This window comes from Pelophylax lessonae (genome assembly GCF_965119305.1).
Source record: "Pelophylax lessonae genome assembly, chromosome: 2".
Taxonomy (NCBI): domain Eukaryota; kingdom Metazoa; phylum Chordata; class Amphibia; order Anura; family Ranidae; genus Pelophylax; species Pelophylax lessonae.
This window is the reverse complement of record NC_138769.1, coordinates 273,996,212-274,012,804: the sequence shown is the minus strand read 5'-3', so window position 1 is coordinate 274,012,804 and position 16,593 is coordinate 273,996,212. Positions and strand designations below refer to the sequence as shown.

The window sequence follows — 16,593 nt, the reverse complement described above, 5'->3', positions numbered from 1 at the left end:
ACCTCTGGTGACCCTCGAAAATGGGGATGTGAAGATACGCATCCTTCAGATCGATGGAGGCCATGAATTCCCCAGGAACCAGGGCAGCCACCACTGATCGCAGGGATTACATGCGAAACTTGCGAACCCGCACAAAGCGGTTTAGAGCTTTCAAGTCCAGAATCGGACGTACCTTGCCCTCCTTTCTGGGCACAGTGAACAGATTGGAATAGAAACCCCGAAATCTGTCCCGATGAGGCACCGGAACCAGCACTCCCTGGGCCCGCAAGTCCCGCACTGCCAGGTGCAGATCCTGCAAGCGCTCCGGAGACAGCTGAAGATTTGAGGGAAAAAATCTGCTCGCTGGCCGAGAGAGAAACTCGATCTTGTATCTGGATCGAACGATTTCCTGAACCCACCTGTCCCGAATGCGGGCCAGCCAGGGTTGAAGAAAACCGAGCAAACATCCCCCCACCCCAGAACTGGGTGAGGGCGCCCCTTCAGGCCGCATTGTTATGGGCAGCGGACCCGGACTGGCCGGACTTCTGCTTACCCGCCCACGGCTTCTTCTGGGAGCCTTGAAGGGCTTGCCCTTATAGTATGACCGAAAGGCACGAAAGGACCCCTGAGAGGGTCTAAATGAGGCAGTTTTCTTACCACAAACAACCCTAGACTTGTTAGTCTGGGGCAAGAGCGTGCTCTTACCCCCGGTAATACCCTTTATCAGAGTATCCAAGGAGTCGCCAAAAAGGCGAGATCCCGCATAGGGTAAATTAGCTAAAGTCTTGCGAGAAGCTTGGTCAACAGACCAACATTTCAGCCATAGCAGACGGCGTGTCAACACCGCCACGCTTTGGACACGCGCAGCCAAAGGGACTAAATCCAAGTCCGCATCACACAAATACATGACACCCTGATGAATTTGATCCACCATAGCCAATGTTGTCGGCGGGGCAGAGTCAGCCACCAGGATGCGCCTGAGCACCTGCGTCCAATCCGCGACAGCCTGGGCTGCCATAAGGGAAGCAAAAATAGGTTTCAGCATTGAACCAGCAACCGTATAAGTACGGCGGGCAAGAGACTCCTATCCATGGGGTCCCGGAACACCGGGGTATCCTCCGCCGGAATCGCAGTGGAGTTATTTAAAAACTGCCACCGCGTGATCCACCGGAGGTGGTACACACCAACGCTCATCAGTAGCGGGCGTAAAGGGATAACACAGCTTGAACCTACTCGGCACAGCAAAAGGCTTCTTTAAATTGCGCCATTGTTCATCAACAGCGCACTGGAATTCCGCAGAGCAAGGAAAAAACCTGCGATGATTTGCGTTTTCTTTGCGTCCCATAAGAGGACAGCAAGGCAGGAGGACATGGTTCATCCTGCAAATGTAGTGTTTGCTTGATAGAAGCAACCAACTCATCCATGAGTGCAAGCTCTGCAGACGAGCCAGGGGGAGAATTATCAACCACTTCCACCTCAGCCTCCCCCTCAGACCCCACAAGGGCTAGAGAAGCATGGGACCCTGAGAAGGGCACCCCAGCCATAGCAGCCCCATCGCCCTCTGAATCAGAGGAAATTGACACTCTGGACCGTTTTTTGGATCAATCAGCCACCAGCATCTGCACCTGAGCAGCTAGGTTTGCCACAATAGCAGCCAAATCAGCCCCCTCGGGGGAAGCAGCAGCCCCTTGGCCCCCCACTAAAGTGGTAGGAAACTTGCTTTCCTGAGAATCCATGCCCCAGTGTTGTAAGAAAAAAAGGAGTACTGCCCCTTTAAGATCGCGGCGAGCGTAGCCCACCGCACCCACTGAACACACTGACCCCCACAGGGACAAGGAAAACTAGGCAAGGAATACAGGAATAAGGGAAGGTAAAACCTGGAGAGGTCACACAGGCTGCTGCACCGATCGCTGTCCTCAGAGCAAAAGGAAGTGATGCAAGACTGACCGCCCCTACAAAGCCTATGTAAGGCTACACAAACATGGCCACCGGCCGAGGCTGTAGAGGCAGAAATACTGACATGTGGCCCACGCGATCGCCGCCAAAATGGCGCTCTCACCACACAGGACCGGCCACCACAAACTTGTCACAAAAAAATGGCGGACCGCAGCAGCGGTCGCCTCACAGTATGCCCACAACATGTCTCACAATCATGTCATCCATTTCACACAGCCTGTTACACAGAGCAGAGCAGGAGAGCCCCCCCCCCCCCCTGCAGCCCACAGAGAAGCAGCTATACTGACAGGGAGCTCAACATTATGCACAGACATGCAGGGTCCCACAGTCCCAGACTGACACCCAAAAACAGACAGGTCCCCACATAGAAATACACTTACCATCCGGATGGCGTGGGGAGCCCGCACAAGCGATCAAACCGCTGCACTAAAGACAGGGAGAGTCGCAGCCAGGACGCAGTGGAACTGCGGTGCGAAACCGCATGGCGTCCAGTGAGGTAGCCACCTCACCGCAGCATCCCTGCAGCGAACAGGGATGGGTCGTTCAGATTTGCCAGGGAAACCTAGCTGAACGCTCAATGGCAGGCTGGGAAGCCACTGGCCCTGAAACCCGGATAACCAGTGAAGCCAGCCCGAGACCCAGCACCGCACGATCATCTTCATCAGAAGATCTAACTAGAGCTGAAAATGAACAGCTAAGTAAAAGAAAGAGAGAAAAACTCCAAATAAAATCAAAAAGAGAAAAAGAAGCTGAGACTGAAAAGCCCCAGCACAGGAACAGCCTAACTTACTCCTGAGCTAGACAAATGAAACTGAGGTAGGAATGCAGGAAGCAGGAGGGTATTGACTGAGGGGACCACCCCCTGGGGGTGGGATATGCTAAAAGCTTTGATATTAACATATTCTGTTGCCTAGCTACTCCTACGGAGCAAAGGTCAATAACCCCATAGTGACGAATATGAAGAGGCGGCGACTGTCGGAGGACGTAAGAGAAAATTCTTTGCACATGAACTTTAAGGACTTTTTTTGAGAGAGTGATTTATATACATTTTTTATACATTTTATATATCCAATTTATCACGTATTTTCATTTTTATTGTCACAGCATATATAAGCATATATATTACTTTCATTTTCAGCTTTATTCAATTGATATATTTCATGAAATTTTATATGTAATTTATTAGATGGTTTATTAATTGAAGCAAGCGCTATAGGTAATCACCTATCCACTGATTACTTTATTCACAGGCTCTCCCAATTGTTTGTGTAGTGAGGTGGAATGTGTATTCTGTCCAGACAGCGAATTAGTTCAGGTTAATTCTATTTCTGTATACAATTTCATCTGCATATGACAATGTAATCAGGCAACCCCTGACCTGTGTGTGGTAATTTGATCAGGAGGGGGAACATGCTCATGTGTGTATTGAGTGTGAAACTGTTCAATAAAGAAGGTTCCAAAACTTGTACAAGCCAAGTTGTCGGCTAGCTTTGTTTATGAGGGCGGCTGGGAAAAATAGAATTGTAAGAACTTAGCGTAAAATTATTTTCTCCGAGTCCTGACAGTCGCCGCCCACTCATACAATCTGCACATCTGGGTATTGGCCTTCTCCACAGGAGTAAGCTAGGCAGAAGATTGTTAGAATAATCACAAAAAAACTTTGCATAGACACACCTACAAGGGGCTGTCCCTCTGGTCAATACCCCCAGCTAGCTGAATTCAAAATTCAGTTTGGTAGCAAGCAGTATAGAGATCCATGAACCCCAAAAGAGGGGTGGGGGGCGGCGACTGTCCGAGGACTCAGAAAATAATTTTACGGTAAGTTCTTACAAAAATTCTATTTTCTCTTACGTCCTGACAGTCGCTGCCCACTCATACAATCTGCAAGTCTGGGATGTCCTAAAGCAGTGTAGATGTGAGGGGTGGGGAAACGTAACCGTCAACAAGGCAACGCAGCACCCAGGTCAGAGAAAATCTTTCCTGAACCAGAAAGAAATCACTGGGCAACAAGAAAGCTCAAAGGAGCGAAAACCCAGGAAAACAAAAAAGGGGAAACCCCAACAGGAGGAGACAGGCAAAAAACGACCCTGTCTCCTCAAAGGCACTGACGCACACAAAACTTGCGGCCAAAAGAGGCATCCGCTGATGCCAGAACATCAAGTTTGTAAAAGTTTGTAAAAAGGTATGCATGGACGACCAGGTCGCCGCCATGCACACCTGAGTCACCGACGCCCAATGGCGGAAGGCCCAAGACGCACTAATCGCTCTGGTAGAGCGCGCTGTAACAGGGAAAGGTGGAACCTGATCCCCAATTGAATAGGCCTGCTGTCACGTCTGCCTGATCCATATAGAAATGGTAGCCGCAGACGCAGCTGTACCCTTCAGAGGTCCCTCAGGAAGGACAAAAAACAATCCGACTGTCTGAAGGATACAGTAGACGACAGGTAAACCCTAAATGCCCGGACCACATCCAAAGGAATGCAAGGCAAACTCCATAGGACGATTAGGTTTCGCACACCGCAAAGGCAAGACAATGTCCTCGTTGAGATGGGAGTCTGAAACCACCTCCGGAAGGAAGGACTAACGAGGTCGCAAGACCACTTTATCCCTATGAACAACCAGATAGGGGGAGCGGCAAGACAGGGCCGCTAACTCTGACACTCTGCGAGCAGATGTGATCGCCACCAGAAAGACAACTTTCCATGACAGCACAGGCAGAGGAATCTCCCGGATGTGCTCAAAGGGAGGACGTTGCAAAACGGACAGAACCAAATTCAGGCCCCAAGGGGACAAAAGGTGCCCTCCTAGGGGGAGCCAGATGACGCACCCCTTGAATAAAAAGGTGCAGATCAAGGAATTTGACACCAAAGGGCGCTGAAAGAATGGCCAGTGCAGACAACTGGCCCTTAAAAGTGGTCAGCGGAAGATGCTGTTCCACACCAATTTGCAGGAAGCCAACACCCACGTCACCGAAAAGGAGCGGGGATGGAACCCCCGCTACTCGTACCAGGCGAAATAAGCCTTCCAGGTACGATAATAAATCTTACCGGAGGAGGCCTTCCTGGCCTTGAGCAAGGTAGGAATGACCGCCGACGAGAGACCTCTGTCTCTCAAGACCTGGCTTTAAACAGCCACACAAAGCCAGCGACTGTAATGCAGGATGGAAGATCGGCCCTTGAGACCGAAGATCGTCTTAGCGGTAGCCGCCAGGGAGGCTCGACGACCAGTTGCATGATGTCGGCGTACCAAGACCGACGCTGCCAGTCTGGGGCCACCAGAAACACCAACCTCGGTTCCGAGACCAACCTGCGAAGGAATATGGACAACAACTGAATCGGGGGAAAGCCTGACACTGATGCCAAGGCACCATCAACTCGTCCGAGGCATCCGCCAGAGGGTCGCACGTTCGTGCCACGAACCTTCCCACCTTGTTGAAGAGACAAGACATGAACAGATCCACATCTGGGGATCTCCTCCGCGCACACAGCATCTGAAACACCTCCGGATGGAGGGACTATTCCCCTTGGTCCAGGGTCTGGTGACTCAGAAAAGTCCACCTGCCAGTTCTCCACCGCCTAGGCGGAGTCCAGAATCATCCCCAGGTAAGGGAGGCGAACAGAAGGGGACAAAGTCAACTTCTGAAAATTGATGGTCAACCCGAACTCCTGGAGCGTCTGAACCGTGACTGCCAGAGACAGAGGGGTAGCATGGTACTCACCGGTCCAGAGAAAACATGGGTACCGCTCTGACAGGAAGCCTCCAACCCTGAGTGGGGGTGCCGTCAGCAGAAGGGGACGCTAGCAACACGCGGGTGTACCGCAGTTGAGACATCCTTTGTGAATATAGCAACTTTGCAGGCTCGACCCTGAGGTCAGGGACATAGTCGTTTGCGAGGCCTGGGCGTACCAATAACTTGCTAACGCTCAATGGCAGGCTGGGATTCTGTAAGGCTCTAGGACAGGGGTAATGAATTAAAATTCAAGGAGGTCCGGTTGCTAAAATTTTCTTTGGGCCGAGGTCCGAATCTGAAGTCTTAGCTATGACTCAGAAAGATGGGCAAAACAAAAACGTGTCCATTAGCGTTGCTCTTAACATAAAATATGCCCATCCGAGTGCCCCTAACATAAAATATGCCCATCAGAGTGCCCCCTAACATAAAATGTGCCCATCAGAGCACCCCCCAACATAAAATGTGCCCTTAGCATAAAATTTGCTCATCAGCGTGACCCTTAACATAAAATAAGGGACACGCTGATGGGCACATTTTATGTTAGGGGGCACTCTGATGGGCATATTTTATGTTAGGGGGCACTCAGATGGACACATTTTATGTTAGGGGGCACTCTGATGGGCAAAACAAAACGTGTAAATCAGCGTTGCTCTTAACATAAAATATGGCCATTAGAGTGCCCCTTAACATAAAATATGGCCATTAGAGTGCCCCTTAACATAAAATATGCCCATCAGAGTGCCCCTTAGCATAAATATGCCCATCAGAGTAGCATAAAATATGCCCATCAGAGTGCCCCCTAACATAAAATGTGCCCTTCAGAGTGCCCCCTAACATAAAATGTGCCCAGAGTGCCCCCTAACATAAAATGTGCCCATCAGAGTGCCCCCTAACATAAAATGTGCCCATCAGAGTGCCCCCTAACATAAAATGTGCCCATCAGAGTGCCCCCTAACATAAAATCTGCCCATTAGAGTGCCCCTTAACATAAAATATGCCCATTAGAGTGCCCCTTAACATTAAATATGCCCATTAGAGTGTCCCTTAACATAAAATAAGGGGCATGCTGATGGGCACATTTTATGTTGGGGGGCACTCTGATGGGCACTTTTTTATGGGGCACTCTAATGAGCACTACAAAATATGCCCATCAATCTGCACACTTTAAAAACCTCCCATCAGCTTTAAGTGCAGCTATGACCACATTCCTTTCTCCCCTTGTGCTCCACATACCTGGAGCCAGGAGCCGAGCCAGAAGCCACGAGCAGGGGGGGCGGGGCGCGCACATAATGTCACGCCCCAACTCGCTGCCTGGCTGAATGGGAGCCGCAGTCAGGAGCGGGGGGCGGGTCGTGCGCGTGACGTCACGCCCCTACTCGCGGCCCGACAGGACACCGGGCGGGAACCGCAGCGCACACACAGTACGTCACTGGTTGCTGGGACACCGGCGGTCCCAGCAAACCATTGAATGAATAAAGGAGGCGGCCTCGCGGTCCGGGTGAAAGCATCGTGCGGGCCGCCAATGGACCTCGGGCCGCCATTTAGTGACGGCCGCTCTAGAATAACCAGTGCGATTCCCAGCTCCGCAAATGCTGTAGTCTTCCGAAGTCCGACTAACTAACTAAGCGCAGGAACAAATAAAAAGCTATCTTTTAAAAGAAAAAAATACTTTTCTAGAGAGAAAACATAAGAAGAAAAAAGCGGAGACCGCAGCCCCAGCCAGGGAAAAGCCAGCCTACTCCCAAGCTAGGTAGCAGCAAACTGAATTGGGAATGCAGCTAGCTGGGGGTATTGACCAGAGGGACAGCCCCCTGTATGTGTGTCTATGCAAAGTTTTTTTGTGATTATTGTAACAAAATCTTCTGCCTAGCTTACTCCTGTGGAGAAGGCCAATATCCAGACGTGCAGATTGTATGAGTGGGCGGTGACTGTCAGAGGACGTAAGAGAAATCTGGTTTATATGTTCATGACTGCAAGGAAGCTGTATACTGACGGAAGAACACAAGTACAGTGTGGGTCGGCGGTCCTGTTACAGTAAGGCAATTTCCTTAGGATGTTTAGGCTTAGGACATAAGGACGGTAGCACAATGTCCTCATTCAAATGAAACCCCGAGACAACCTTAGGAAGGAACGCCTGACATGGTCGTAACACCAGTTTGTCCCTATGAATCATGAATCTCCAAGTAAAGTGACTGACAGGACAAAGCTGCCAACTCCGACATGACGTGCGGAAGCAATAGCTACTAAGAAAGCCACAGAGTGACAGAGTGAGCAGAGGACAGAGTGACGGAGTGAGCAGAGGAATATTTTGAATATTTTCAAAGGGAGGCCTTTGAAGCAAGGACAGAACCAAATTGAGATCCCACGGAGGTACCAGGGATCGCACCGAAAGCCAGCTGACAAACTCCCTGCACAAAAAGTGTGAACCAAGGACTTCGCTGCCAACGGCCTTTGGAAAAATAGCCAAGGAGGAAATCTGGCTTTTGATGGTGCCCAGAGTCAAACGTTGATCTGCACCCAATTGTAGAAACTCCAACAGGCGAGACACAGAAAAGGAGCGTGGAGAAACCCCCCTGCGACTCACATCAAGTAATGTACGCCTTCCAAACTATGATGAATCTTTCTGGAAAAAGGATTTCCTAGCCTTCAACAGCATAGGAGTTACCAACTCAGACAGCCCTCTGTCTTTCAGCATCTGGCTTTCAAAAGCCACACCAATAAAGCCAACAATTGTAAAGGATGGAAGATTGGTCCCTGAGACAGAAGATCTTCCCTGAAAGGAAGTTTCCAAGGGACATCTGCTACCAGTTGCCAGGCCTGCGTACCAGGAACAGCGAGGCCAGTCTGGTGCCACCAGAATGACTGGAATTCCTTCTACCTCGATTCTGCGTAGCAGTCTTGACAGAAGTTGAATTTAAATCAGACGATACTGACCCCAAGAGGCCACTAGGGTGTCTGCGGCGTCGGCTAGAGGATTTTGAGACCTTGACACGAACCTCTGCACCTTTCATTTGAGACAGGAAGCCAGCAGTTCCACATTGGTGGGCCCCCACCGAAGACAGTTGATGAAATACCTCCGGGTGAAGAAACCATACTCCCGGTTCCAATGTCTGCCGACTGAGATAGTCCACTTAGCAATTCTCCACCTCTGGAATGTGCACAGCAGAGTGGGAAGGAACATTGTTCTGCCCACCTCAAGATCCCTGCCACTTCCCGGGCTACCAGGGCACTCTTTGTGCCCCCTTGATGATTGACATCTACAGCACTGTCCAATTGTATCCGCACAGGGCAACCCTGCAGAGGATCCGTCCACTGAGACAGAAAAAATCTAAACTCCCAAATTTCCAGAATGTTGATCGGCAACCTGGACTCCCGAGTCCAGACACCTTGGGCAGACACAGGGCCAGGGAGCAGAGCCACCATATGAGAGATTCCCTCAAAACCCGAGTCAACAGAATAAGATTTTCCAATGACAGCGGATCATTGTTCCATTCAATCAGAATCTCCCTTTGCAAAGGTCCGGTGTGGAACTGCGCAAATGGGACCGCCACGAAGGTGGGGCCCATCAGACCCAGTACTTGCATGCAAGTCCTGAGAGATGATCGATGGTTAGACAAGAGCCGAACAGTCTCCTGTAGCTTCAGTAGTATTGTCTGCGGAAGAAACACCCGGGCTGATGATGAATCCAGCATCAGACCCAAGCAGTCAAGCTTTGTGGATGGAGACCGTGCCGATTTCTGAAAATTCAGTGGCCACCCGAACTCCTGCAGAGTTCGCACCGTAACCTTCAAGTCGGCTTCTAGAGCCAAAAGAAGACTCCGCACGCAGAAGCAGATCGTCCAGGTAACCCAGTACCGCGATCCCTTTCTGAAGTAACAAGGCCAACACTGGGCCAAAACCTTTGTGAACATTCGTGGAGCTGAAGTGATACCAAAGGGTAACGCCACAAATTGAAAGTGCTCCTCGCCCATGGCAAAACAAAGAAAGATCCCCTGCCTGGGGATCCCCTCCTACGGCAGAACCACGAGCGAATATTAGTTGGGCCAGTTTACATCGTTTCCTCTGCTGTGTAATCAAGGCTTGTCAGCAAACATAGTGGATTAACTACATTACCGGTCCCCTTGGATGCCTTTGAGATCTGTCAGGAGACAGTCTCTATACCACGCTTGAAGTCATACTTTAAGGTGAGCGGCCATTTCTTACCAGCACTCAGATTCACTGTGGATTGTGATCACATCGGTGACAACAATGAAATCGAGTGTACATTGTGTCACTCACATCACCTTCATAAAAGCTGCGGCTTTTTGCATCCTTTGCACTAATATTGAAAGTGGACTTTTTTGATTTAAGCACTTTCACTTTGTGCACTATTATGTCACTTATATGTTTGATATATACAAGCTACTTAATATTTTTTACTTGCACTGATGCACTTTATGTTGCTGATTAGCATTTATTTGCATATGTGCTGACACTTTATTGCCACCAGCACTTTTTTCTTCTTTGTCATATTTATTTATGCCATCACATTTGTCATTTAGCATTATGGATGTTTGATATATTTATTATAATTTGCATCATTTTTAGCACGCTTATTTTAAATTTTTACTCATTTGGAACACTATCAATATATTTATGATATTTATGTGACACTACATGTCATCTGATCTTTTCTATTATACTATATGCTGCACACAGCATAGATGTGATATTTATGAATATAGCGCCGATTCATCTTTATTTATAAAAACAAAGAAAACGCTGATGCCCGACATATATTGGAATATGAAGCCAAGCGTCCTTGAGATCGATAGAAGCCAGATCTCCTTGGAAACATTCTGACTCTGGAACCAGCACAATAACTACTTGTGCTAAAAAGGTCCTGCACTGCTCCGTAGAGGCCCTGTAGCCACTCTGGAGACAGGGGTAAGCTGGAAGGAAAGAACCTTGCCGGAGGGAAGGACCTAAAACTAGATCTTGTAATCGAACCGAATCAGTTCGTTTGTCCTGAATGAGCAAGGTCCACGGATCCGGAAAAGGCAAAGACGTCCCCCCACCCCAGAGGCGGTTGAGGGTGTCTCTTCAGGCTGGGGAAGGCTTTTCTGCGGAACCAGACGCACCTGCTTTGGACTTACCATTCCAGGGTCTCTTGGAGCCTCCCGCAAAGTTACAGGTGGATCTTGAACCATTTTCCTGCGATCCAGACGGATGAAAGGGCCGCTTGTGAGCCGAAAAGAACGGACCCCTGTTACGGCAAGGTTCCTTGCTCTTAGCAGCCTGTGGAAGCAAAGTACTCTTGCCTCCCGTAAGGCCCCTAATGATCTCTTCCATAGAGGCACAGAACAGTCACCTACAAAGGGAAGATCAGTCAGTAGCTTTTTAGAAGCCTGGTCAGCCAACCAGTACTTCAACCAGATCAAGAATCACCCCCCCCTCACAGAAACCCTGCCAGCCAGGGGGACCACATCCAGGGATGCATCACAAAAATTCTGTAACCCTTGAATCAACTGATCCGCCAGCTCGGAAGGATGTTGACTCCCCTCCAGATCCTGGTGCAAAACCTTACCCCATTCAGTTAGGGCTGGGATACCAAGGTGACAGCAAATACCGGTCTGAAAACTGAATCAGCCACGGTGAAAAAGGTACCGGACCAGTGCCTCCGCTCTTTTGTCCATGTGGTCCTTAAAAGACAGGGAATCTTTCACCGGCAGATGTGGTCTTATTCAGCCTGGAAACCGGAGAGTCCACCGGCGGTGGAACCGTCAGTTTCTTCACAAGAGACTCCTCAAAGATATCTTCTAGCAAAACGCTTCGGTATACCAACCATGCATTTTGTGGAACCCCACTGACCGTGAATCTCGCCAAAATAGGCAGGAAAGAGAAAAACCTTATTCATATTGGAAGATTTGCGGGTGCCAAATTGCACCGGCGTAGCCGAGCCCTCCAACTTTCCCACACTGATACAATCAGGGCCTCAACCAGCACTTTTTCATGTGCGGCTGCAGAGGACGACGACTCAATCTCACTATTAAAGCACTCAGCGTGCGTGGACGCAGACCCAGTGGGCTGACTCTGGTCTAAATCCACCAAGCAGAGGATAGAGGTGAAGATGGGGGGGGGGGGGGGGGCGCTTCTTGCCAGGTCTCCTTTGTAGGGCCATATCTACTTTGGCTACTAGGGACTGCAGGGCTGCCATCATGGCTGCCAGGGCAGCCTGAGACTCAGAGGGTCCCGCAGCTTCCAGGAGTGGATCAGGTGGTGAAAAAAGCTCAACCGGCTACATGACCATAAAGGGTTAAGCGTAATCGCTGCTCAGCAAAGAAAAAAAAGTTTATTTATTTATTTTTTTTAAATGGGAGGCCCCTTTCCCCTGTGCACCGCTGTGGCACTACAAAAAGCAGCGCACTCGCTGTGCTGTATACAGCAAGGAAGGATAGTGTACCCCCAGAGACTCACCACCTGAGCTGGAAAGCACTAAAACGATCTGCCAGACTGCTGGAAAGAGGAAGAGGTACAGCTGACTTGACACTAGAGGCCCCCCACAGCCTCAGCACTGTCTCCGACTACAGGAAAGTGGCTGCCAATGCAAGTCTATGAGGAAACCAAAAAAAATGGCCGCTAAACCGGAAGTCACAGAGACCGCAGAAAAACGTCAGTACCACGCGATGCTGCACGGGACCCTGGACCCTAGGGAAAAAATATACAGACCCTCTAGGAGAGGAAGCTCCCCCCGCAGCACCCAGGTATGGACACCCCTAACTGGGACCGACGGCGACATCACCCACCGCTCCACCAGCCCAGCACCACGTAGCACCCCTACCCAATTTCACCCATGCCCCCAAAACAGGGGCCGGGGGGGGGGGGAATCAGGGAACAGATGAGGGCATCCAAATTTAAGGGAGAACCCTGCAAGGAGGAAGGGGGAAGTACAAGGGGGAGGAAGGACACAGGGGGGGCACGACCACCTAAATTCCACAGGGAAGGAGGAGGGACACTACTCACCATACCACGGTTTTACTCGCTGGTCAGCCCCCGTCCAGTGGGACTATGTCGCAGCCAACTTAGCGAGGAGCTAGTAGTTCGGTCACGCTTGCAGGCCAGACTGGGAAGACCATAAGGATCTAGAATATCTAGTGCGGCGCCCAGTCTGTCTGTTGATTGTAGTTCACACAGGAACAAAAATAAGAAAAAGTTAGAAATTCCTTTTAAATAGGAAAAAATGCCAGGACCGCAAATCCCAGCAGAGAGCCAGGTCCTGACTCCTGAACTAGGCAGAAAAAACTGGAAGTCCTACAGCAGGAAGTGATGTTATACCTTCAGGGACTGCCCCAGGGGCATAACCAAAAAGGTTTGCGCCTAGTCCTACTCCTAGTCCTACTCCTAGAGAGCAAGAGCATCAGCCAATGGTCTGAAGACCTGAAGCGGTGTGTCAGTGAATGAAAAAACATAAAATTAAGTGTAGGGGGCCCGTGTGCAGTGAACAACCTTCACACATGAATGATAAGCCACTGCCTCCCACTGTTCCACAATTGTTTTCAACTCTTTACCCCCGGCTTTTCCCTTTTTTAGAGACCTTTCTTAATTCTGATGCAAATTAGCTTCAGGACATATAATCCCCAAATCTTCTTTAATTCCCCACACACTTGGGAATAAAGACAATTCTAAGGTTAAAGCTTACACATTGTGCGGACTTATTACTTACCTTTCTTTAGTTTCAAGACAAAGTGTTGTGTTGGTGTTAATTGCTGATTGTTTTGCATTTGATAACTGATGCAAACACTTATGGCTTATTGAAGACAGTATAAAAAGCACATACAGCATGACCCAGCAATCAATAAGAAGAAAGGTTAACTGGTATCATAACATTAATCAATTATTACTAATACATTATAAATTAATGCCGTGCACATTTCCATGTGGTCTTTTCACTGCCAGATTAAAAAAGCCCATACAAGTTACCTGATGCTTGCTAACCAGCAAAGCTTTATTGTTATGAACAGTGGCCCGAGCACATCATGGTCATACCTGAAAGTTCAGCAGCCCATCTGTCTGCATCAGCATAAACAAATTCCAGGTCTGGAGACTCTGAGTAACCCTGCAATAACATAAGCAAATTTAAAGCACAGTTTAAGTGTAAGGGCATTTAAGTTTATAGAAGATAATTGCAAACAAATGAAAAGTTGATTGTAAAAACTGACTTTAGGTAAAATCTTACAGTAAAATTCCTTTTTGAAAGTCGCCGCCCCTCATAGTCTTCACCAATGGGTATTGACCTCCTATCCACAGGAGTAAGCTGGGCAGAAGATTTGTTAACACAAAAAAAAAAAAAAAAAAAAACTTTACATAGACACACCTACAGGGGGCTGTCCCTCTGGTCCAATACCCCCGGCTAGCCTCATTCCCAATTCAGTTTGGTAGCAAGCAGTAGTCCATGAACCCCAAAAGAGGGTCGGGGCGGTGACTGTCAGAGGACTCAGAGAAAGGAATTTTAAAGTAAGATTTTATAAAAATTCAGTTTTCTCTTATGTCCTCTGACAGTCACCGCCCCTCACACAGTCTTCACCAATGGGATGTCCCAAAGCAACGCAACCGTCTCATGGTAACGAAGCACCAAAGGTCAGATAAAAGAACTAGATCTGAACCAGAAAGGTAACCCACCGGGTAACAGGAAAGCTCAGCAGGAGCGAACAAACCCAGGAAGGTAAAATAACCAAGGGGGAAAAAACCCCCACAGGAGGGGACAGGCTAAAAATGCCATGTCTCCCCCAAGCACTGCCGCACTCAGAACTTTGCGGCCAAAGGTTGCATCTGCCGATGCCGAAACATCAAGTCAGTAAACTCTGTAAAGGTGTGCAGAGACGACCAGGTCGCCTCATTGCACAACCGGGACACCTACGCCTGATGGCTAAAGGCCAAAAACGCACCCTCCGCTCAGAAGAGTGTGCCGCGACAGGGAAGGGCGGAACCCGGCCCCTAGGCGAATAATCCTGTAGAATCGTCTGTGACAGACAGGAATGGTTGCCGCAGACGCAGCCATACCCTCCAGAGGCCCTCAGGAAGGACAAAAAAAAAGAGAATCCGACTTTCTGAAGGATTCAGCAGACAACAGGTAACCCTGATCGCCCTGACAACATCCAAGGAATGTGAGGCAAACTCCGTAGGATGCGTAGGATTCGCACACAGCGAAAGCAAACACAATGTCCCCATGGAGATGGATGTTAGACACCACCTTCGGAAGGAAGGATTGATGAGGTCGCAAAACCACCTCATCCTTATGAACCACCAGGTAGGGGGAGTGGCAAGATAGGACCGCCAAGTCCAACACTGCGAGCAGATGTGATCGCCACCAGAAAAGAGACTTTCCGTGACAGTGCAGCAGAGGAATCTCCCGGATGTTCTCAAAGGGAGGACGTTGCAAAACGGACAGAACAAAATTCCAGTCCCAAGGGGTTAAGAGTGCCCTCCGAGGGGGGCCAGATGACGCACACCTTGAATAAAGGTGCGGATCAAGGAATTTGACGCCAAGGGGCGCTGGAAAAGAATGGCAAGCGCAGACAAACTGACCCTCAACAGAAGTCAGTGCAAGACGTAGGTCCACACCGGATTACAGGAAGGCCAACACCCTCACCACCGGATAGTAGTGAGGACAGAAACCCAGCAATTCGCACCAGGCGAAGCAAGCCTTCCAGATACGATAAGAAATCTTACCGGATGAGGCCTTCCTAGCTCTAGGCAAGGTAGGAGTGACCTCCGACGAGAGACCCCGATCTCTCAAGATCTGGCTTTAAACAGTCACGCCTTTACAGTCACAAGGCCAGCGACTGTAAAGCAGGATGGAAAACAGCCCCTGAGACAACAGATCGTCTCGTCTCCTAAGGGGGGCCGCCAGGGAGGCTCGACGACCATTTGCATGACGTCCGTGTATCAAGACCGGCGAGGCCAGACCTCCAACCTCGGTTCCGAAACCAACCGTGACAGCAACTGGATCGGGGGGGGGGGGCATAAATCAGGCAATACTGATTCCATGGCACCACCAGCGCGTCCGAGGCAGCTGCCAGAGGATCGCTTGTTCTTGCCACGAGCCTCCCCACCTTGTTGTTTAGAGGAGGCTCGCCATCGCGAACACAGCATCTGAAAAACACCTCCGGGTGTAGGGACCATTCCCCCTGGTCTGGGGTCTGGCGACTCCGATAGTCCGCTTGCCAGTGTTCCATACCAGGAATGTGAACTGCCGAAAACACCGAGACCCACGTCTCGGCCCAAGGCAAAATCCCGGCCAAATCCTTGGCCACCCCGGGCACTCCTGGTGCCCCTTTGGTGATTGATGTACACCACCGCAGTGGTGTTGTCCGCCTGAACCCGCACAGGGTGGCCCTGAAGACGATCCCACCAACTGAGCAAACAGAATCTGATCAATCTCAGTTCCAAGGCATGTATCGGTAGGGAGGATTCCTCCTCCAACCAAGTGCCCTGGGCAGAAACATTTGCCCAGAACGCCACCCCAGCCCGACAGGCTGGCGTCCGTGGTGAGCACCTTCCATAACGGCCAGAAGGATACCCCTTCCGCAGAGCTGGAGACTGGAGTCACCACAGAAGGTCCACTCTGACCCAGTGACTCAAAGATATCCTCCCGCCCAAAGACTGAGGATGCCTGTCCCACCTGGCTAGGATCTCCGCTAGCAGAGATTGCGTGTGGAACCGTGCAAACGGCATCGCCTCGAAGGCTGACACCAGCAATCCTAGGGACCACATGCAGGTCCTGAGAGAGGAGGATTCGTTGTCCCTGAGGGACCTGACCTCGTTCAGCAGAGTCCGGAGTGTGTCCTCTGGTAGGAAAACTCTCGCATGGGCGAAGTCCAGGACCATTCCCAGAGAAGGGAGACGAACAGAAGGGGGCCATGTCAACTTCTGAACGTTGACGGTCCACC

At 50.0% G+C, this 16,593-nt stretch overlaps 1 protein-coding gene across 2 annotated transcripts in view; it reads right to left on the bottom strand.

The window, feature by feature from the left end:
• The window catches only part of STRIP1 (striatin interacting protein 1), a 652,163-nt gene that overhangs the window by 538,368 nt on the left and 97,202 nt on the right, over nt 1–16,593 (bottom strand). For both annotated transcript variants that reach the window (XM_082245809.1, XM_082245810.1), the window contains exon 2: nt 13,691–13,760. In XM_082245809.1, the coding sequence (XP_082101935.1) occupies nt 13,691–13,760 (70 nt within the window). The remainder of the gene's footprint in view (nt 1–13,690; nt 13,761–16,593) is intronic.